Raw genomic sequence first — 24,426 nt, 5'->3', positions numbered from 1 at the left:
GCTACAATAGAATAGAAACAGATTTGAAAGGAAATAATTCATCTATTTTTTTTTAAACGTGTTAATACGTAATGTGGGATTTCAGCATGTATTGGCTCAGTTCAAGTAAACGCAATACTGGAAATTCTGTAAGATGGCTAAAGGGACCTAGGTCCTGTTCTTGCACTACATCTCAGCATGATGGCACTTAAGTGGCATGGCACTTAAGTGGTCTACTGAGCCAGAATCATAGTTTTCTACCACATTGTATTTAACTATGTAAAGCATTCTGGAAGATGAATTCTCATACTATATTTTTCAGGAAATAATATATAGATTTAGAGCAAATAGTATTTCTCAAACATTTTATTAAAAACTACCTAATAAAATGAAATGAAAACTGAAAGCAGACCAGTTCAGCTGAGAAATTTTGCACTGCCACCTGAAAGATGACAGTATACTTCTAAGTCACAGTGGATTTGTAAGTGATTTCTGAATAATGCATTATTTTCAGCCAATTAAGGAACAGGGCTAGTGGGCTCCTAAATACATTTCTCCAGGATTAAAAAAGGCCTAGTCCTCAAGTAGAGGAAAACACACTTTTTCTTAAAAATGACATGGATGATCAGAAACATTTATATAGCAATTTTAAAGAAGGTGTAGTGTATGCTTTCAATATTGGGATACCACCACTGAATGGACTAGCAACCAGGAACTCTTACCTCTAATTTTCTGTATGGCTTCGTGCAAGCCATTTAATATTAGGATGCTTCAGTTTCTCACATACAATTTGGTGAAAATAATCAAGCTGACAAGAGTTTTAAGAATTAGCTAATGTCTGTAAAGTACTTTAAAAATGTGAAGTGCTAAACTGGTGGGATAATAAAATCTCTGGCCTGAAAATGCCTCTTCATTTGCATACAAGGGAATATTTCTGATGTATTAGAATTAGGTTTTTTCATGGACTGGTTAGCGTAGGTGCTAAAAATGTTTACAGCAATCTCTGCATTCATTACCTGGAGTACGTGACATCACACTGGGTACTGAATACTCACATTCCATTTTCATGCCCATCTCTAGGCATTTCTTAAGCCTACAAAACTGGCAACGATTCCGATGGTGTTTATTGATGATACAATCCTGGTTGCTACGACAACTGTAGGTCAAGTTCTTCCTGACACTCCTTTTAAAGAAACCTTTGCATCCCTCACAACTGACAGCACCATAGTGACGACCTAAAGGAAAACAGAATGAACGTACAAGTCTTTTATCCCAAGAAAATGATTTATATTTTTAATGTCAACATCTTATTCTATGCAGGTGAAGTATTTTGGCAAATTGCACGGTAGATTTCTTCAGTGACAACAGTATTCCAGTCTAATGTCACAGAGATTATTTTTGCAAAAGCCCCTTCAGGTTTAGTCTGTTTCCTTTAAAGGGTTTCCATAATGGCAATCCCCAACCTAGTCAAGGCTTCATGTACTAAATTGCATGCAATACAATGTAGGACCTCTGACTCACACTGCACACGATGAAGAGTGCTCACCAAATGAGCTATTCAAAAATGTATTTTCTCCTCATCATTCAATATGTACATAATTTACTATCATCCATACCTTGAGTAAAGAATTACTGATGTTCTAATAGGCTAGTTCCTTAGCATTTTATTATTTTATGTATTAGATTTATATGCCACCCTTCCCAACAAAGGTTCAGGCCTACATTAAGACAGAATAATATATAAAAGCAAATGGGAAGTAGCACCCCTCAAGTGCTTTCACAAAAATGCCATATGCCAATGGCAACACATTACTGCTTAGCTAGCCCACAAACTTTAATTAATTTGCCTTTACATCACTCCCATGAGGTGATGCTGTATTACTGTTCCCATTTTACAAATTAGGGGACTGAGACACATTTATGTCAGAAGTCTACACTAATTTTAGATGACAGAAGCGTACACTAATTTTAGATGACCAGCCTGAAATATCTGAAGCAGTCCCCCAGCCTTGGAAATTTCAGGTCAGATGGTTACAATATGAAAAAGTTATACATGACTGAAAATAAGGGCTTATAATGGAAATGTCAGAGAAGTTTAAATATAGATTTGTTCCTTGCATGCCTAAAATAATCCTTCTTGCTTTAGGGCACAAACTAGCCTTTAACTGATATAAAGTTAAAGATTCAACCCCATGGCCTATTTATTCTATTATGAAAGTTCTTGGACCTTCCTGTGAAGCAAATGGGCACTGTGAAAGACTGAAAAACTGAACCAGATAGACCAGTGATCTGCTATGTCAGTTCCTAAGCTTTAGTGTTACTAGGGGTTGAGTAGGCTCCCCAAAACAAATCCATGAACTCAAACTAGCCATGAAAATGAAAGCAAACTTATATCCCTCACCCTGTACTCCTGTTAACAGGTAGGAAGTAAAAGTTATGCTGTCAATATCAGCAAGCAGGCTACTACTGGACCAAGCAGAGTTTAACTAAGAGGATGCTGAGTACAGCTTGTTCCAGTTGTGGTCCATATGTTATGTCACTTGATTGTTCAGAGCAATAATCAAACATAATGAAATTCTGTGAAGTATACAAGCAACTATTGGCAATTGCCAGTACGCTTCATCTTTGCCCTAATTTCTCAACACATTTTATGTCACAAAAGTATATTTGCTTACCTGATGCTTTATCTCCACAGACCACACAATACTCTACCACCTGGGGCCGCTGAACATCAGTTTTACCCAACAAACGTTCCACTGAAGCAGAGTCTGTCACTATCTAAAAAAAAATGCCAGAACAAAAAGTAGGAGTGTGCTAGTGATACCAAGTTGGGTAGCATTATCTATAAAGGGCAATGTTATAACACAGGTATAATACAAAGGAAGAACTGGATGTCCTTACAGGTGAGAGTAATGGGAATACAATAAAAGAAAACAGTCTAAAGTGGAAGGCCATCGATTTAGGAGCTGCTAAGAGTTTCTGATATAAACTGGAAAACCATTAGTTGGGCATTGGAATGACCTGAATTCTTAAGATGACTATGAATAATTCATGTTATACAGGTACAAAAAAGGCAAAGGCAATCCTGAGATGTATCAGTACCAATAAAAGGAAAATCGATATTATTGGCAATCAGCTTTTTTTGGCTGATGTGGCCAGTAATGTTGATGATAAGTGCCGTGTGCATGTGCGCAGATGCAGCAATCATGCAGCCAGCCTGGCAGCTTGGAAAGCAGCATCCAGCTGGTAAGTCTGTTGGGGTGAAAGGGCAGAGGGGAGGGAAGTGGAGTGTGGGGGGCGCAGATTGAGGCCCCCCAAGTGAGGGAGGGAGTGGGGCTGGGGCAGGAGCAGGCACTGCCCAGCTGGGGTGGGGTGTGGGGTGGAGCCGCAAGTGGCTCATCTGGGGGGATGTGGGGAGGAGGGAAGTAGCTCCCACTGCTGCGTGCACCCCTGGGGAAGGCACAGGGGGTTTGTACTCTGCCCCCCCAATGCTGCTGCCACATGCCCTGAGTGCAGTCCCACCCCTGCCAGGAAGAGTCTGGTGTCGCCCCTGGCCCCAGCCCACAGTGGCAGCCCATCCTCACCCTGCACACAGATCCGGGGGGCACATGCCCCCTATGCCTGCTGCGGGGTGTGCGCAGCAGCAGGAGCTGCTCCCCCATCCTCCCTGCATCCCAAGATGAGCTCCTTGCAACTCTATCCTGTGCCCCGCCCTGCCCCACTGGGGTAGCACCTGCCCCAGCCCCCCTCCTCCCTCACTGTGGGTACCTCGATCTGCCTCCCCACCTCCCTTCCTTCCCCCTGCCCCTCCCCCCCCACAGACTTACCAGCTGGACTCTGCTCTCCAAGCTGTCAGGCCGCAATATTGGCAATTGGATCAGTATCGGCCAATATGGTACGTTAATAATCAGCCATCGGTATCAGCCCAAAAAATCTTTATTGGTACACCCCTAATCAGGTGAAATATTTGCAGTACAGATATAGAAGAAAAATGACACTGTACAAGGCAGTGGTGAGGCCTCATCTGGAAAACTAGATATACAGTTTTGATGACCTACTTTCAAGATACTGAAGCAGGTGCATAAAAGAGCTATTAAGAGTACAAGAGAAATGCAGAACTTATATAACAAGAGGAGATTGAAAGAACTTGGCTTGTTTAGCTTAGCGATATGAATGCTGTGAAGAGAGATAATTTATTTCTATAAATACTTTGGGGCATAAACAGCAAGGAGAGGTATTTAAACCTAAGAACAACATTAACATAAGAATAAATGGGTATAATCTGACCATGACTAAGTTTAGGTTGAAAAGAGAAGAAAGTTTCTAACCATCAAGAGCAGAAAACACTGGAGCAACCTTCCTGTTGCAGTGGGGGGCACAACAAAGTCCAAGTTTTTAGATAAAACTTGTTAAGTTTATGAGATGTAGCTACTTTATAATAGAAAATATTTCACTTAATGAACCAGGAGATCCCTTCCTCTCCTGTTTCATATGTTCCTATTTAACAACTACAGCTGTTTTAATATATTACACTGAGTCAAACAATAAAGAACTGTTTGCCTTAGTACTGCTAATTCCTTGTACTGTCAAAGTTTCCCAACTAAATTTAAATTTAAGGGCCTGTGCATTAATTACCATGAGGTAAAAAGTATTTATCATGCATCAACTGGTTGTGAAAAGTGCCTGTGTGCAAACTCAAAACATGTGGTAGATGAAAGGTAATCCACAGCACACTGGCCTTCAGTGAATGAAGGAATAGACCCTTTGTCTACTGCTGAAGTAGACAGAAGGAAAAGCCATGGCACAGAAGAAGAGGAGAAAGGGAGAAGTGAGAGATAGAGGGGGGAAGGAGGGAAATGAGGCAGCATAACCCAACCATTACAAAAGCTGTCGTTGATTTACTTGCTGATATTGTGTTAAGAAAGCTATCTTCACTATCCAAAACGTTAAAACATAATTCAAAAGAGAAATGTTAAGCTTTAAACTAGGCTTATATTTTAGAATTAAATATTCCACCAAATATTTGGGACATTTTGGTTTAACTGATGTGTCATTTAGGGCAGGGGGCTGGCAAACTACAGCCTGTGGGCTACATTCAGCCTAGGGAACCTCAGGCTTTGGCAGCAGGAGGTGCCTTGTGCAGGCACTCTCCCCATGCCACCACAGGGGCAAAAGATGGCTATAGACAGTTTCCCTATGCTACCAGGGAGAACAAAAATGACAGTAGCAGGGTCCTAGCACCTGCCTTTGATCCAGGGTGGGTAATTCTGGTTTCCCACCCCTGAAATAGGGCATGGAATCAGTGTACTGTATTATGTTTCAGATCACTGGGCGTGTCTACAAATGCTATTAATGCTATAAAGGCTTACTGCGCAGTAAGCCTTCCCAGGAAACATGTCTGCACCTGCTTCCTGTTGCGGTGCAGGGCTGCTCCTACCCTGCTCTGGCCCCCTGCAGCAGCCGGGTGGAGCTCCAGGCTCCCCCGGGGTGCTAGCCCGAGGGCTATCAGGGAGCATGGGGACAGTCCCCCTTTGCATGGGGCCAGGAGAGCTCTGGCTGCAGTGGCAGTAGTCTCCTTGCCCTGTACAAATTGGGAGGAGTCCTGATATATAGGGGAGACGGCTGCCACTGCAGAGCTCTCCTGGGCCCCTGCACATGGGGATAAGACCTATCCCACTTCTGGGGCAGCTCTCAGCCAGCCCCTGGCTAGGCAGGGATTTCCCTGAGCAGCCCAGGGCTGGCCAGGAGCTGTCCTGCTTCTGACGCAGCTCCTAGCCACCCCCAGCTGAGTGAGGGTTTCCTTGTGCAGCTGGGGGCTGGGTGGGAGCTGTCCCACTTGTGCAGTAAATGGTGTGCACATGTAGAGGGTGATGTATAATTGCACAGCAGATTAGTCAACTGTGCGGTGGAGTGTCCAGTGTAGACACACCCACTTAGTACTAAGGAGAAACAAATTCTCACCTTTAGATAAAGCGGAAACTCAACATATATAAGATATTTATTCATGTTCATCTCCCTTGAAATATTTTAAGGAACTATTATTCCGCCAAAACACTGCATGTTGAATATAATGATATCATATTTTCTTTTGTGGGCCTGTGCTTTTCTGTCCAAATCATTCCACTAAGAACAAATAAAATTATTATTCAAAAAGGCTTTCTATTCTGAGAGGCATTTTAACATGAAATGTCATTATCTTTTAATTAAGAAAGAGTTTTTAAAACCAATTATAATTTAAATGATAACAAACTGTTGGCACTTTTCTCCCTGTAAGTCATTTTTTACATTTCTTATTTAATTAAGTGATAGTTCCATCACAAAGACAGCAATAAGAAGTAGATGTTTATTCTAAAGAGGTGGATATGGGTGTAGGGAGGGAAACTCCTATTTTATCAGAGAAAATCTGATCTTTATTATTAATATTTTATATGTTATATGTATTACAGTACTTCCCAGAAGACTGAATCATGATCATAACCCCATAAAAACATGTAAGATAATATCTGCCGCAAAATCTTGGAAGTAAGTAAAAATGTATCTTTGCCTCGGTGAGAGTTCCCATTGCTACTAATGAGGCTACTCCCAGGCATCAAATTATATATGCACAGAAGTCTTAACAGGATCTAGCCTTTAATAAGAACATGTAACACAGGTGTTGACACAATGGGATATATGACCAAACTGGAAGGAGAAATGGATAAGAGTAGAAGGACACAAGGGCAAATAGATGAAGTACATAATTTGCAGACTTATGAACCTGTAACAACCTACTTGCCCAATCAATGTCATGAGGCAGTTTACTATGGCACATTAGGAAGTAAACTTAAAATAGAAATGGACAAAACAATGATTTAATGTGCATTCAGGAAGCTTAGACTTATGAAAATTTCTAAAGCCTCCACAGGTATTCTAGTTTATTATACAATTCAATGTACTTAAATCAATAACTGAAGAGATGGATGGATTCTTTTAATTATTGCATTTACCTGAATTCTGCCTGGCACGATGTTGTCCGTGGTGGTAAAGATGAGCTGCTTGGCATTAGATGTCTCAGGTGCTGCTAATATCACCTTTCCTGTCCCAGTTCCATCCGGACTGGCCAAGATAAACTGTTGCTTTGGAGACACTGATGAATCCAGAGCTGTCACTATCTGGATTTTCTGTCCTGTTTGCTGATCTGTCACAATCTGTAACAAATATTGAAGAATTCAATCGGAATAATAGGAGATGGGACCAAGAGATTTTAAACGGTTGCATCTCAGATCTATATCCTATTTTACCTGATGATCTCCACGATTCCTCACTGCCTTGCAACTTGCTTAGTCATTTATATCTGTGGAAGATGAGCATAAATGATTATACAAAGTGCAAGGCAGTGGAATCAGGCCCCCTAAATACACACACACACATACACACACACACACACACACACACACAGAGCTGCTGCAGAGAAAGATGATATTTAAGTTGCTTGTAGAATAGGCAGCACTGATTATGGAAAAAGTTAAGATGTGTGGGGAAACAGCTGGATCATGATTATTATGATCATGATTATTATACCAAACTGGTCAGGAAGGAATCTCTATAATATGTGACCCAAACAGTGTAAAATGAATACCTATGAAATACAATGACTAAGATTCTCATGTTCACCTAAATGAAAAATATGAACATATTGTACACGGCAATGAATAGTCAGACATGTAACCAGTCCACACAAAGCAAACCTAGTAAGACAGTATCATAAATTACTCACTTAATGAATTAAAAATGATATAGTAAATATACCTTGGAAAACTCTATGGGTGCATCCATACATGTAAGCACGTGCACTTGCAGCATCTCAAATAGAAGCGGTGCAAATTTGAGCCAGGGCTTTTTGCCTTGGCGCACGTGCTTGGACATGCACTTTGTTGTGGAACAAACTGTGCCACTTGGGGCAAAATAACCCTGCCTGGCTCCTCCCGGATCTGCAGCCAGGGGGAGCTAGAGCCCAGAGCCAGCACCTGTGCTGTCCCCAGCAGTATAAAAAGCTGTTCTGTCCTGGCCCCATCCATACAAAAAGCTGCCCTGGCAAGCAGCTCAGGGCTACTCGCTCTCAGGAACTTCTGGGGCCCGGCCACTTGGTACCTGGGGACAGTACCCCTTGTGCCAGCTGTACTGCTGCAGCAGCATCCCAAATCCATTTTTAAAAATACCCCCAAATCCATGTTTTTCCACAATTAAAACAAAAGACAACTCTATACACACACACATTCATATATATATAGAGAGAGAGAGCGAGAGAGAGCGCGAAAGAGAGAGAAAGAGAGCAATCAGTTGGGCAATGCTTTATTGGTATATTTACAATGTTAAAGCAATGTGGAGGCCTACCACTGTCTATCATCATGATAAAATAAAATTCTAAATACCTGTATGTGTTGATGTGTGCTTTTCGTTTTCTTCACACATGATGGGTGTGTGATGGGGGGATGTGGTGTTTGCAGGAAGGGGGTGGGAAGCAGTGTGGGGGAAGGTGGGTGGGTGTATGTGGAAGGATGTGGGTTGGTATGTAGGTAGGTATGGGGTGATTGCTGGGGGGGACTGTGGGTGTGGGGGACCTTGTGGGGAGGCTGCCCAGGAGGGGTGGGTCCCCTGGCCCCCATAGGGTGCAGCCCCCCACACCGCACATGGAATGCCCCCCACCACAGCGCCCCAGTTCCCCCCTGGAGGGCCACAGCCCCTATCCCCCACAGGGCCCCAGTCCCTCAGCCCAGGGTCCCAGGCACCCTGGAGGGACACAGCCCCCCCGCCCAGGGCGGGCGGGCCAGGACATTGGTGCCGGCCCCCGCCACAGCATGCAGGGACCGTGTGCTAGGCCCAGCCGTGTCCTGCCGTCCTTGGGGCCCCTCTGCCACTTGGCTGGGCTGGGCCCTTGGCAACAGGAACCGACATGGTGCACAGGGACCGGACCTGAGAAGCCACCACAGATGCCCACCCCCAGCAGCGCCGCTGCTCCCAGTCCTGCAGGAGCAGCCCCAGGGCCGGCAGGACCTGGCAGGCGTGCAGTCCCTGCATACCACTCCAGGTCCTGCCGCCAACAGCCCGGCCCAGCTGGGCAGCAGAGGGGCCCCAAGGGTGGCAGGAACCGGCTGGGCCCGGCATGCGGTCCCCGCGTGCCGCGCCAGGTCCTGCCACCAAGGTCCAGCGGCCTGTGCGGTCCCAGCCTGTGCCTGCACAGGGGGTGGTGTGCAGCAGGGCCTGAGCCAGCCCTGTGTGGCTTGCTAGTACGGCTTTGCACTGGAGTGGGTCACATGGCTCCAGGAGGCACAGGTTCTATGCGCGTCTCTCGAAGCCCTGCAACCCGCTCCGGTGCAAAGCTGGACTAGCGAGCCACACAGGGCTGGGCCGGGTCCATACCCCCCGCAGCCCCGGGGACATCCCCCCCTGCCACTCCCCAAAACCCCCCACTTCCCACTGCCACCTCTCACCCACCCACACCCATTAATCCACCCCCTTTTTCGTTCCCACATGTGCCTCTTGCCCCGCCTCAAAGGGGCAAGGGGCATGTGCGCACTCATCTGGATGCTCCCTATGAAGTCAAACTCACCCATTCTGAAACAGTGAAAAGTATTAGTAAACTGTGAAACTAGCCTCTGCTGGTAAAATAAGAGAAAAAAATCAACATCATTCAATCTCAGGTCTGTACCTGAGATTGTTACTATTTTGGTTAAAAATAAATACACAATTCCAACACAAGGTTTTTTGCTAAATTACAGTTAAGGTTATTATGAAAATGTGATGATTTGTTTGTAAAAGCTACCTGTGTGAGTAATGTTTTGCAGGGCAGGCCCCATAATCCTTATAAAACATAAGGATTGCCATTTAAGAACCCCCCACCCTCAATCTGTATTCTTATGGCATAATATCCCATTATCCTCATAATATAGTATATAGTCTTGGTTAATGATAATATTTATGGATATAAAAATTCACCACTCACATTTCAAAACCAGTCACAGCTGAATAAAAGATACAGCAATGATCTTAAGATATACAAACACCCAATGTACGTATTCCGTGCATATTGAAATAATTGATTCCATGGTTGTGGTCAGAGGTAAAGATGTCCTGGAGAAATGATGTGTAGTGAATTTGCACATACTGGTACCCCTGTTAAATGAATGTGTGAACTGTTAAGGTAATAGAATACTTATAAAAAATAATGAAAATGACTGGTTATGTTTATTTAATGACTAGATATTTTCCTAATTACAACACTTTTGTTGTTCATTTTGTATAATCCTATTATACATTATAAGAATGGTAACTAGTAGGGGTGCACTGATTATATCAGTTGGCTACTGGATCGGCACTGATAAAAGGAGAAATGATGTTATTGGCTATCAGCTTTTTTTTTGTCGTTGTAGCTGATAATTGTGGCCATGTGCCTGAAGCACCCTGGTAAATGTAGTCCGAACAGGGTAAGGCTTTCCATTCTGCTGAGCACTGGGCACCTTTGCAAAAGTGGCTTCTCCCTGGTGGCTGCAGGTGCTCAGTTATGCAGGGCCCACTGGTGCCGAGGCAGCGGCATGCTCTGGGGCAGTGGTGGGCAAAATGCGGCCCGTGGGCCGGATGTGGCCCCGGGCAAAATACAGCCCACAGGCCGGATCTGCGCAAAAAAGCCATTCTATCCAGCCCATGAGGCCCCTAAAAAAATTTTAAAAAATTAATATTTATCTGCCCCCAGCTGCCTGTCATGTGGCCCTCGATGGCTTGCCAAAACTCAGTAACCAGCTCTCTGCCCAAAATAATTGCCCACCCCTGCTCTGGGGCTTCAAACATGCCCAGAGCCACTGTCTGTGCGAGGGTCCGTGCTGTCTACCTGGGACGGCAGCACGGGCTGTTGCGGGAGCGGGGCTGTGGGTAGGAGCTGTGGGTGAAGGGGTGACGTGCATGGGAATAAGGTGATCAACCCCAGATGACAAAGCTAATCTCTTTAACAGATTCTTTGCTTCCATTTTTCTGAGCAGGGACAGGGGCATCCCCCACACTGGGATTCCAGATGGACCCAGGGGGGGTGCACCCAGGCCCAGGGTCAGTGAGGACCTAGTCAGGGAACTTCTGGAGTGACTAGATGTGTTCAAATCAGCAGGTCCTGACGATCTCCACCCCAGAGTGCTTAGGGAATTGGCAGAGGCCATTGCAGGACCCCTGACACAGCTTTATGAGCACTCGTGGTGCTCTGGTGAGGTGCCTGATGACTGAAAAAGGGCCAGTGTGGTCACCATTTTCAAAAAAGGGATGAAAGAGGACCCAGGAAACTATAGGCCCGTTAGTCTTACCTCGGTCCTGGGGAAGCTCTTTGAGAAAATTATCCAGGAGCACATCTGCGAGGGGCCAGCAGGGGAGTTTATGCTTAGGGGCAACATGGGTTCATTAGAGGCAGGTGCTGTCAGACCAACCTGGTGGCCTTCTATGACCAGGTCACAAAAGCCTTGGACATAGGTGTCACGGTGGACGTAGTCTTCCTGGACTTTAGGAAGGCCTTCAACACTGTCTCTCACTCCATCCTGATTAAAAAATTAGGCGTCTGTTGTGTCGATGCCTACTTCACAGATGACACTAAGATGCAGCGAGAAGTGAGCACGCTAGAAGACAGGGACAGGCTACAACTAGATCTTGACAGGTTACAGAGGTGGGTGGATGAGAATAGGATGGGATTCAATACTGATAAGTGCAAGGTGTTGCACCTGGGGAGGAAGAACCAGCAGCATACCTAAAGGCTGGGGAACTCCCTTCTCATCACCACAGAGGCAGAGAAGGATCTTGGAATCACTATTGATTCCAAGATGAACATGGGCCGGCAGTGTGGGGACGCGGTCAGGAAGGCTAACCGCACGTTGTCATGCATCCATAGATGCATCCCGAGCAGGTCCAAGGAGGTGATTTGCGATTTGCGACTCTCGTCAGGCTGCAGTTGGAGTACTGCGTCCAGTTCTGGGCGCCACACTTCAGGAGGGATGTGGACAGCATCAAGAGGGTCCAGAGGAGGGCCACTTGCATGATTACGGGGGCAGCAGGGCAGGCCCTATGAGGAGAGGCTATGAGACCTGAACCTATTCAGCCTCCACAAGAGAAGGCTGAGAGGGGATCTGGTGGCCACCTATAAACTTGCCAAGGAGGACCAGCAGGCAATGGGAGAGTCCTTGTTCCCCCGAGCACTACCAGGGTAACAAGGAACAAGGGCCATAAGTTGACTAAGAGTAGATTCAGGCTAGACATCAGGAGGCACTACTGCACTGTCAGGGTAGCTAGGAGCTGGAACCAACTTCCAAGGAAAGTGGTGCTCGCCCCTACCCTGGGGGTCTTCAAAAGGAGGCTAGACAGCCACCTAGCTGAGGTCACTTGACCCCAGCTTCCTTTCCTGCCCATGGCAGGGGGTCAGACTAGATGATCTGCTTAGGTACCTTCTGACCCTACCAACTATGAAACTATGAAACACCCTCCTCATTGAGAATCTCTGCTACTGTATTTCGTGAAGCTTAACAATTCTGTAGAAAGGAAATCCAACAAAGCTGGAGAAGAAACCAGGCTCTTGTGAAATGTTTCCTTGAAGTTTAGAATTTCTGCCTTTCGCTGTATTCTGAAAAAACAGCTTCGAAGAGCTCTTTTAATTTTTTTTTTTATTTGTAGATTTTATCATTTTCTACCTCATCTCAATGACCAGTGCAGAGTTTAAAGTTTTCTGCAGATAAAATCAAGAATTTCTGCACATAAAATCAGTGCATGAAGTCTAAACCAGTTTGCTTCTATAAGCATATGACTTTATCGGAAGGCTAAAGAGCAACCATTACTGTTAAGGCTGCTAGTTTGCCCAAGGAGGTGTTTCCTGACCAGCGTTTTACATTGCAAATCTTAGCTAGCAACACAAATTCATAAATTTCACAAAGTACTATCTATGGATCACAATATTTCCATGATACTGCTTTATCTATTTTAAGGGAATTTTTTTCTGCCATTCTGATACTTTTCCTCTACACAGACTGGTAGCTCCTTCAGAAGCAGTAGGTTGATGAAGAACTAAATGAACTTTTGTGCCTAACTGACCAAAATTGAAGTTAACGGCGTGATGATTTGCATCCTGAACTCCATCATGTGCCTGGTAATTTTCAGTCATGCATTTTTAGGAAATACATGTTTTCTGATTAGTTGGAGAGAGATATGTCTATATGTAGAGAGACAAAAGGCTCATCCTCCTGTGAATTAACCAGAAGTATGTCTAGAAAAGAGAAGGCAGGGTAGATTTGCACATTTATAGACTAAACCAGTGATGTATAGTATAAGCTATACATATTAGTTAGGATTCATGCAGAAGGCAGGGTAGATTTATACCTTAAAGCTAGGTACAGACATTAGAAGAGGCTGAGGCAGAATTGATCAAAGTTACGTTGTTTTGTGTAAGTGGCATAGTTTAGATTGGTAATGAACAGACCACACATTTGCCGTTTGGTGTGGGATGAGGAGGGGACAATCTTAGACTGGATTCTGCCATTTTTTAAACTAGTCTGTGTGCACCAAACTTCTGTCTTGTTATGGGTAGAGACTGGTTTCTGATCACTTATATCAGTAAAAGTGTAATGTCTGGACCTGGCCTTATTGACTACCTACACCAGAGATATATTGCAAAAGGTATGCATCCCCGGATGTATAGCTATTTTGTACATGTCTGGTTTAGTCTATAAAGGTGCAGATCTCCCCTGTTTTCTGCCTCACTCCAGACTAACAACTTATCTCTACAAAAGAGAAACCTTCTACAGTGATGGAATCTGGAGAGACTGATTGTGAAGAGGTACTTGCTTTATTTTTGCTCTCCTAGACATAAGGGAGATAGACAAAAATTATAACAAAAAATATGCCACTGGACAACTCCCAATGCTCAGCTATAAATAGTAATCATAAAGAGACCTCTGTGATTTCTGAAATGTTAAACACAAGACCTCACTATAATCAGACAAAGAAATAACACTGGACAATGACTGGGCAATGTTTTGTTTCCTACAAAGGACATGTGGATTCCATGTTCATTAAGAAGGGAATATCACGTAGAATCAAACAATTATATCCTAGCTCTTTTTCTGAAGAGGAAGGGAACTTTAGGTTGTACTGAATGCCTGATCTGGCTCTCACTGAACTTAAAGGACTTCAACAGGTTTTGTAATAACTCTAAGTGGAAAGAGGAAAAATGAAGATATAATATTTCGTTACTTAAATCAGTGGACTTTTACCTGAATGCGTTGCGGTGAAGCTACGGACGAGTCTGTGGAGATAATCTGGATACGCGGGGAGGGGCTGGTCATCACTGGTGATTCAGATAATGATGTCTGAACAGTCTGTACCTGTAAATAATCAGGGAGAAATTGTACTTTGATGCCCTTTTACAAAATACCACATATTTCCTTTCCTAATCATCAAGCAGCTCCATCACGGATTCTAGATTTATTACAAAAGGTTTCAGTCAGTAAAACTCATTGCATCTGTTTCCACTGAATTTTCAGAGTATGTTGTTGCTGTTGAAAAGAATGCACCAATTATTCTATAGAACAGCCCCTGTATAATATAACTTTAACTGCCACAATAAAACAGTGTGGTCTTTCAGTTATTGGAATGCAAAAATATACTTTCTTAACTTCCAACAATTTATTCAATAGATTTTTGCTTCCTTTTAAAATAAAGTTTTTTGTATTGGACACAATAGTATATTGCATTAACAGATCACCTTTTCTGTGAGAATCTTAACATGTCTGATGAACATTTGAGTCCAGAATTTTCAAAAGCAGGTGCCAAAATTTAGATAGCTAGATCCACATTCAGGTTCATGCCTAAAACTGGCCTGGATTGTAGATGTCTGTGCACCTGCCTCTTCCATTTACTTTAATGAGATTAGTGAGCACTCAGTCACTTATTCATTGGCTGCTTTCAGTAACATGCCTGTCAGATTTAAGAATGAACTTTTAGGCGATCAAGTGAGTTTATATGCCTACAGCAATCTTTTGGAGATAGTATTGCTATTACTATTTTATAGATGAAGAAAATGAAATGTTGTGAGATTTGTGATCTGCAAAGTCTGAGTTTTAGGATCAACGTTCTATTCTCCAGACCATTATTTCAGACCAAGCCTTTCTCATGTGGGTGAAGAAAAGAAGACTTATTACCAATCCTACATTTTTTGTATAACCCAAAAATACCCTTGTGAGCCCAGAGATGTTCTGATTCTTGGTTGGGACTTTCACTTAAAGAAAAGATAGTCAAAGACAGGGGGTAATGAGCGCTCTGCAGGAGTACATATGCTTCCTGTCGGCCAGACCCTGACATTTTCCTCTTTTATGCTTATCTGTGTAGTCTACTTAAAATCTTGCATAATGCTTGGCTACCTCTGCAGTCTACTTTGAACAAGGTGCAGACTCATTTGCCTAGTAGCCATGAATTTCAAATTTAAGATTTAAAGAGTTGATATGTATTTGGATAAGCAACTCTGTAGAAAAGTTTAGGTGGTTCTAGTTTTACTCTGATTTCTAGATCAAATTTGCCCAGCATGCAAGTTTTCTTTACTGCTAGTGCTGCAGACCTTCCCACACATAAATAATAATGAGTACCAGATAGCCCATTCCTGTCCTTAGTTTTACATGTTCAGTTGTTATTATCCTCAATGAGGGTTTCACAAGTAGGACAAAGGGTAATACCATATTTTCTTGCATATAACATGTCCCCCTCCAAATAAAACATGCACCTTGTTTTTTGAAGGTAGAAAGTAGAAAAAACAGATTTTTTCCCCAGTCATGACATAGAGTAAGTCTTCTTGGAAACACGGAGGGTGGGTCTCCATGTGCAGGGGCATGGAGTTTGTGGTGCCACAAACTGCACATGGAGAATATGAAAATGTGTGTCACACTGCAGATTTGCAGTGCAGTTGCAAAATTTGCTATCAGGAAATCCCAGTAGCAAAAAAACCAAAAAAAACCCCAAACCCCCCAACTCTGGGGGAAAAAAGCAGCATAGAGCATGCATCAGTAGCAAGCACTGGAACAAATGGAGGGCTGGCCAGACAGAGCAATTCTCTGGCTGCTGGCTAAGCTCCATGCTGCCAGATCTGCACCCCTACTGCACCAGGACACCAAGTAAATACTACTGGGGTCAGCACAGAGCCCCATCCTACCCAGGATAATTTGCTGCTCACCAAAGCACACGTGGAGGGGCGTGTGATGGGGCATAAAGCAGTGGCACAAACTTGTGCTGCTGTCTTTTGTGCCTCTACAAGCGCACGCCCCTCCACATGGGGACCTACCCACAGATTCCAAGAAGTGTGGCATCCCAGGAAACCATATGAGGGAGGCAGCTGGTACTGGGAACTTCCTGTTGTCTTTTGCCTCACCCAGACTGTGTCCTTGGATGCCACATTTCTTGGACACTCAATATTCCCAGGAGGACTTACTCTGTATCACACAAGGTTAGGCCCTAGATCTTTGCAAGGCCAGTAGCAAGACTGTTAGTTCTTTATTACAGGTAGTTCTTTATACAAGTTCCTGTAAAAAAACATAATGTTTCCACATCAAAAGCCTCATCAAGCCTCACTTCCTGCTTCAGGCACAAGCTACATAGTGCTCAGCCAATAGCTACAACTGTGAGAGGTTTTAACATAGGACTCCACTCCATTAGCTTGTTGAGCCATAAAAACGGAAGTAATCTTGGCAGCTGTATGGCATGCAGTGTCTCCAGGTATGCTTGGAAGAAAACAGTGAAGAAAACATCTCCCTGCTTAATAGACACACCCCAATTTGGGGGGTTCTGATTTTAGGGGAAATGGTGCATATTGTGTGCAAGAAAAATACAACACTTGTTCCTGCTACTGGAATTCAGTTAACAACTCTGTTACTGAGTGAGACAGAACAGAAACTATCTCCCTCCACAGTTCCTGTCTGTCTTCATTCTGCAGGACTAATGAATACAAAATGCTGCATAAGCCCATTTTTGTCATGTAAGGAAGGAGATGAACCCTGAATACATCCAGAGAACTGAAATGCTGTTCTTCTACCATTATATTCAGCAAAGAAGTGCAATTTAAATGCATTTGTTTGAGTGTGATATCATGTGTATGGTTGTTCAGTAGGGGTGTGCAAATAAAGATTTTCTTGGTCGATACCGATAACTGATTATTCACCAGGCATATCGCCCAATGTCAATCTGATAACCTATTTACGGGAGCACAGCTGGGCAGCATGGAGAGCAGCGCCCTCCAGGTAGGTCTGTGGTGGGGAAGGGGATGGGCGGATGTGGCAGGGCAGATTGAGGCCCCCATGGTGAGGGAGGGAGTGGGGCAGGGGCTGGGGCTGTCAAGCCAGGGTGGTGAATGGGACCCCAGGACTAGGGCAGGCAGCGGGAAGGAGCTGCAGGCAGCTCATCCAGGGGATTGGCATCCTGGTGCTTAAAAATGGCAGCAGTGGCACTTGAACTAAAGCCTGTCAAATAAGCTTTAGTTCAAGCGTCACTGCCACCATTTTTAAATGCAGGGACATTTTTAGGAGCAGAACCGAGCTGGGCAAGGGCAGAGGCAGGCTGCTCACTTCAGGCTTAGGGCTCTCCACCCTGCTGCCTTTGCCCTGGGAGCCATGAGCTGGCTAAATGTCCCCTTCCTGCCCAGCAGCGGGAGGCACAATGTGCTGTCACCGCTGCTGCCAGGTGGGCAGGGGTTGCATAGCAAACATGTAGCTCCTAGGACAAAGGCAGCAGGGCAGAGAGCCCCAAGCCCACAGTGTGCAGTTCACATCTGCCCCACACACAAATCCAGGGGGGCACATGCCCCGTATGCCTCTCCCAGGAGGTGCACGCAGTTGCAAGGAGCCACCTCCCACCCTAGGGTCCCATTCACCACCCTGGCTGGGCAGCACTCCCAGCCCCACTCCCTCCTTCACCATGCATGCCTCAATCTGCCTCTTCCCCTCTCTATGCCCCTTTCCTCCCCCACACCCCTTCTCCTCCACAGACTTACCTTCAGGGCACTGCTGTCCACCTTGGCTGGCTGCATTCCTGGCCATGTGCATGCTGCAGCTGTACACATGCACATGGCATTTGGGGACCCTGGCCAGAAGGCATATTATCTTCATCCGTGACATTATTGGCTACACCGGCCAAAAAAGCTGACAGCTGATAACATTATTTTTCCTTTTATCAGTGCAGATCCAATATGGCACTGATATATCAGTGCACCTCTATTGTTTAGGACAGAAGGAGGGCAATCTCTTCTGGCAGTCATGCCACAAATGAGCTCTACACCCTCCCTAAGTGTCACTCTGATCCTTTTCCCTTGCCCTATCTGCTACTCAGCTTGTTGCTTCCTGTGCTGCCTCCCTGGCCAAGGTGATGCTCTGTTTTATGCTTCCTGTCCTGTGCTCCCTGTCTGATCTGCAGATCTGCTTTCTGCTCCCTGCCCTGTCTGCCACTGTGCTGCCTGCCTCTCCTCAGTCTCCTACATGCCACACACAGGTGCTGCCTATGCTACTTTTGACACCCATGCTACAGGTTGGCCACCCCTGGTTTAGGACATTTGGCTACCTCTGTCCTAGAAAGAGTATAGATACATTCAATCAGATTTCCAAGATTTCACAGATTCATAGACATTAGGGCTGGAAGGGACCTTGGAAGATCATTGAGTCCAGTCCCTTGCCTGAGGGGCAGGAAGTCAGCTAGGGTCAAAGGATCCCAGAAAGATAAGCGTCCAAATGTTTCTTAAAAGAGTCCAGAACAGGTGCTTGCACCACCTCTGGAGGGAGTCTATTCCAGGCCTTGGGGTCTTGGACAGTAAAAAAGTTTTCTGTGAGCCTTAGCAGCGCAACAACCTTCAAGACCTCTGTACACGTAAGGGATATTACATGGGCACTCCAAACATACATACAGAATCCTACCAACTGTGATTTTTTTTCTGTTCATTCTCATGTCCATTCAGCCCTCAATTATGCTGACGAAAGTGCCAATAAGAGGAAACAAGTAGTACTCATTTTGATCATGGCTTCTGTAAAGTAAGCACTGGCCAGCTAAGAAACAGACTAAGAACCCAAATTCATTTCACAAAGGCCGCTAATAGGCTTTCAGTCATTATCAACTTGCAAGTAAAAGAGAAAGTGCCATATGCCATCATCAATCCCCAGACCCAGTAAATTTGTTTTGGTTAAGCTCTGCTTCAGCTCTAGTGTTCATCTGAGCCATATGAAAAATCCTTATTAGGTTTTATTGGCTTCCCTCATATCTAAATATGAACTGGATCTGCTATTTGATTCCTCAATATTTGGAAGAGAATGCAAAAACATTTTCAATCCTATTTGTGTATACACCAAATAAAAAACTTACCCTTTCATTATTGAAGCAACTATATAAATATTTACATAACACTGTCTATTCAGCCACAAACCTGAGAATAACAAAATCAAGACTGGGTCCTTCAAGCCCTCCACACAAAAGATGCCATCAGAAATGGACAGAATTTGCATACTTGGGAGAGCTCCCAGGATTGAACCCTCTGAATGAGAGTCAGTACAAAACACTTGGATTTGTAATACATTATTTAAATAACAATTTTCAAAAATCCATTCTGATATACATTATTAAAACACATTTTTATATCTTTATTTGTATGGTGCTCATTAGAAAGAGGCTTGTTTTAAATTTATGTTCTGCAAATCAGTACTCCGGGATGTAGGCAAATGCCTTTGCCTATTGAGGGAAAATTGAAATCAATGGATATTATTTGATTAGTGAATCATAGTGTGCAAATGTAACAATATTTTTAACTAACATTCCTAGAAAGCTCTGGCACACAGATTTCACGTCCACATGGAACCATTGTTTTTAATACGCTGGATTACAACAGTTTCTCAGAAAAGACTAACATATTTGATTTGTCAATAATTTTTAACACAACAGAATATGCTAGTTCCTGCATCACAGACCATTGCTCAGTCACATGCTTTATTGATAATTTTTGTACAAACAGAACCCAGCAATAATATTGAAGTGATTAGTGGCAACAGCTTTTACCATTTAAACAACAAATACTGACAGCTATTATTACAACAATGATACAAAATAGCTATTTTTCCTTTTAATTTACTTAACTAAATAGTCAGACAAGGAACTCAGACCACATGGTACTGTAGGCTGACTATATATATATATATATATATAGTTTGTAGTCTGTAGTCTGTTTCTATAGGCTGTAGAAACAGAATATATATATATATAGTAAGTGTCACATTTCTATCTTCTATAGTCAGATTTCCAAAGAATTCAGTTTCTGTGACATCTACTTATTTGAGACCAGTGAGGTACAAATGAGCCACAACTAAGGTTGTAATTAAATATTTTTTAATCTGAATGTATTAAAAAATTTGGAATTGTTAAAGTGTATCTGTGATGCAAAATGAAACTTATCTTAAATGTTATCTCACTCATTTTGAAGTTCTGATCTGCTCAAAATCCTACACAAGTCAGGCTATGATGGTAATTACATTCCATTAATTATGAGGATTTAAACTGTTCCTAAGTAAATTCCTGTATTGTCAAGGGTATTGTAAAATTGTATCCGTTGCGTCATCAACCTACAACAACCATATAGTCTTACTGTTTAGAAATCCCAAGAAAATTCTTAAATTTTTAGGATTTGGTCTTAGATTCACTATCTTCTATCTTTCGATAAAACCCTGGTCTCTTGAAACATAAAATATTAATATTAATATATTATATTAATTTACATGGAGCTTACATTGACAAAAGCAGAAAAGTTACCCCCACCCAAGCAGTTCTGGAAGGACCCGTTGATCAAGTCTGCCTTGCTTGAGAACACTGAACTTGGACTTAGTCATAAATTAAATTTGTATAGGGAGGAACGTTTTGTTAGTTGTTATGGTGAATATAAGTATTTTAGCTACTCTTTGATTTAAAGTAAAGAAAAACACTTAAGGCACCAAGCAAAATATTACTGCACATTATCTATTAACATAAAATGTTAATTAATTATATTCAAATAAAAACTATTATTAACTGAGTCATGTAGTTCTATTCCTTTTGTCCTAGGAGAGACAGACACAGGGCATAGGACTGCTCAGTGGTGTTATAGAGCATCCAGTATTTTAAAATTAGATGCCTAACAATCAAAAAATCTAATTCCTGGTGTCAGGAGGACTTTTGCACCCACTTACATAGAGTACAAACTATGAATGATATTAGTCCAAAGGCAAAAGGCTCATGACTTACCATATAATTCACTGGACTGGGCACCAGCAGAGTCAACAGGATTTCAAGCCATGGTGCATTTCATCCCACAGCTCAGCATCACTCAGTATGTTTGTGTATTCCAGATACCCCCCACAAAGGATCCACGGGCTAATTAGCCTCCCACTCATGACTGGAACCAGGTGCTCTTGTCATGAGTTCTGGGATCTGCCAAAAATTGATAGGCAGATGAGACATAAGGCAACTTTTTCTGGCTTCACCTCATGGAGGGAGGGGCCATACTAGTATAGTTTCATAGTTGGTAGGGTTGGAAGGGACCTGAGGAGATCATCTAGTCCGACCCCCTGCCATGGCAGGAGAGAGTACTGGGGTGAAATGACCCCGGCCAGATGTTTGTCCAGCCTTTTTTAAAGACCCCCAGGGTAGGAGCCAGCACCACTTCTTTTGGAAGTTGGTTCCAGGTCCTAGCCGCCCTGTTAGTGAAATAGCGCCTCCTAATGTCTAGCCTGAAACTACCCTCCGCTAGCTTGTGTCCATTGTTTCTTGTAACTCCCAGGAGTGCTCGGAGGAACAGGGACTCTCCCAATGCCTGCTGGTCCCCCTTGACTAGTTTGTAGGCTGTCACTAGATCCCCTCTCAGCCTTCTCTTGTGGAGGCTGAACAGGTTCAGGTCCCTCAGCCTCTCCTCGTAGGACCTGCCCTGCTGACCCGTGTTATGCAACAGGATAAAAGAGGGATTCTGCGTGAACTGTTTGAGGCCTGTTTGGTGATGTTTGCCAGACATTTAAGACTCGTGAAGAAACAGTAATCACTAGAAATGGTAAAGAAAGGTGCAGCAAAGCTGTGGGAATGAAGAAGTAAAAATGTATGCAATATAATGGCTCACCATGACTTGAAAAAGAGTTGTGCTGAGGAGGGCTGTGCTCAGTGGGCACTACTATATACCTTACTGAGATGTGTTGTATTAAGCTATCCTTATAGTCCCATAAGCTTGCCCAATATGGACTATGTGCTTTATAGTCATGCTCAGTATTGGCTGCATTTAATCAACTTCATAGTTGGTTTTTACTACGAAAATGTAAGGTGAGAGACTTTTTTTCCTATGCTGATTGGGTGAAAAAACCTTACCCTTATTTGAGTAAATAAGGTATTGTGTATTTTGTGTATATAGTGGCTGTCTAAGTGTATTTGTCTGTCTGTCCCTACTAACATACAGAGTACCTACATATGAACACAAGGGTGAATACACTAAAGGCCACTAAGCTACAACACTTGACCAGCTTTTTCAGATGTATCTACAAAATCAGAAGTGCTCAACTTCTGACCTGTGGGCTGGATCCAATTAACAGAGCCATGTCATTAGGCCCATGGCTCTTCTCACAGGTCCAGAAATTTGGCATTGGGGAGTAGTAGCAGCATTAATTGCTCCCAGAGCCATAAACACTGTCACTACTCTTTCACTGGCAAATTTCTGGACCCGTTGGGAGCCCTGTGGTATGGATGACATGGTTCTGTGCACCAGATGGCACTGGTGCGTGGTTGCTTTGTGGCTGGATTCAGCGTGCAGGGTCAATCTGCAGATGCAATTCAGTGTGTGGGTTCATGACAATGCTCTGGATCACACCTGTGGACTAACCTCGCGCTGGATCTGGCCTGGAGACTGGCCCTACATCACTCATCTAGCTTCAGAGGCCAGGGAGGCTGAGCATAACTGTATATAATGACATCTAAAATAATGATCATTGTATATTTCTGACAACTGTACGCATCAAAACAGAAAACACACACTGTGCTATTGAATATGTCAGATTTACCATTCCACTGATTTCCATGGAATGGTTATGGCTTGATACAAAATGGCAGACATGGTAGAACATTACCAGTGCAAAGGGTTAATTTCTCTTAAATACAAAAGATGCAGGACTGAGAAAGAATCCAGGAGTTTCTTATTTTAAAGCGAAATTGCTTCCTAACCATGTCAGACACATACAAAGGACTGGAATATATCATCACGGGTTGCTATCATGCCATACTAAAGAGTTATAATTGCACCAGTTTTAAATATTTAATTAGGAAATATACCCTCAGCTTTAAAAATATGCAACTTTCTGACTGGATTTAAGAAACAGGACTATCAGAAATCAACCAGCTTCTCTTCATGGCTGTTATATAAGAGTGTTTTTATCTATAATATTCAGCTAGAAATAGATTAATTAACCTTAAAAAGACTGAATATTATGTCAGGTAAATAAAACAGTTTTGCTTATATTTTGTTTATATGTAAGTTGTAGGATTATAACCAGTGTTTACTATTCAGATTTGGTGTGCAAAATATATAACACACTATGAAACTTGTACCACATGTTTAAAGCAGCCACTATAAAAGATGCAAACACTGTAAGAAAAATTTTAGTCTACCAAGTTAATTAAGGAAGGCATAATATATTCTGCAAAAGATGAAAACAGGTTTAAAAAATATCCAAGACAGCAGCTTGCTCTTCTTTTTAAATACTGGCAACTAATTAGAAGTCTGTCAATAGATGATAAAGGAAAGAAAACAGGCCTTAAATCATAAGAAACTTCAACCTACCAAATTTTAAACATATTTAATTATGAGTTGTTTACAAGTAACCACTACATATTTTTCCTTACAATTACTCAAAAAAGAATCCATTCTCCAAAAGCTTTTTTAAAAATCAGATTCCATTAAGCAAAACATATTGAGTCTACACATTTCAAGAGAAAATAAAACAATCTGCTTCGATACCCTTAGCATTGTTTGCTTCCTGGAGCTCCCTAGCTATATACTGTACAGACTCTAGTACTTACAGTGTCAGATCCTTCCTGCAGCTTTATTTACATTTTTTCTCAGCAAACCTTTCAGCCCAAAACAATCCAACAAGAATGCAGAGGTCACTTTTAGTCTGTTCACAGACATTTGCATCCAGTCTCCATTAGTGAAGATTCCAATCACAGAAACCAGACAGAATTATTTAAAAATGCCCTCTCTGTGACCCTGCTCCTCTGAAGGTCAAGTGCACTATCACTCCCTGTAACCAAGGAAGCAGAATCGACGTGTTCCTGCTGTTTTGCCAGCTGCTGAAGCAGTTTGTCTAATAATACAATTAATTTCATCTGGGGAAGATGCACTCAGGTTATAAAGCTTCCCCTTCTCTCCACCTCAGC

General features: G+C 43.1%; 1 protein-coding gene across 1 annotated transcript in view; it reads right to left on the bottom strand.

Annotated features, from left to right (window-relative positions):
* The window catches only part of NR2C2 (nuclear receptor subfamily 2 group C member 2), a 72,800-nt gene that overhangs the window by 26,415 nt on the left and 21,959 nt on the right, over positions 1-24,426 (bottom strand). Inside the window, exons 3-6 of the mRNA XM_025204788.1 lie at positions 14,247-14,357; positions 6,966-7,166; positions 2,655-2,757; positions 1,035-1,214 (exon numbers count right to left, since the gene is read on the bottom strand). Of these exons, the coding sequence (XP_025060573.1) occupies positions 1,035-1,214; positions 2,655-2,757; positions 6,966-7,166; positions 14,247-14,357 (595 nt within the window). The remainder of the gene's footprint in view (positions 1-1,034; positions 1,215-2,654; positions 2,758-6,965; positions 7,167-14,246; positions 14,358-24,426) is intronic.

This window comes from Alligator sinensis, unplaced genomic scaffold (genome assembly GCF_000455745.1).
Source record: "Alligator sinensis unplaced genomic scaffold, ASM45574v1 scaffold451_1, whole genome shotgun sequence".
Lineage (NCBI taxonomy): Eukaryota > Metazoa > Chordata > Crocodylia > Alligatoridae > Alligator > Alligator sinensis.
The sequence above is the reverse complement of the archived record's forward strand: the minus strand, read 5'-3'. Positions and strand labels throughout refer to the sequence as shown.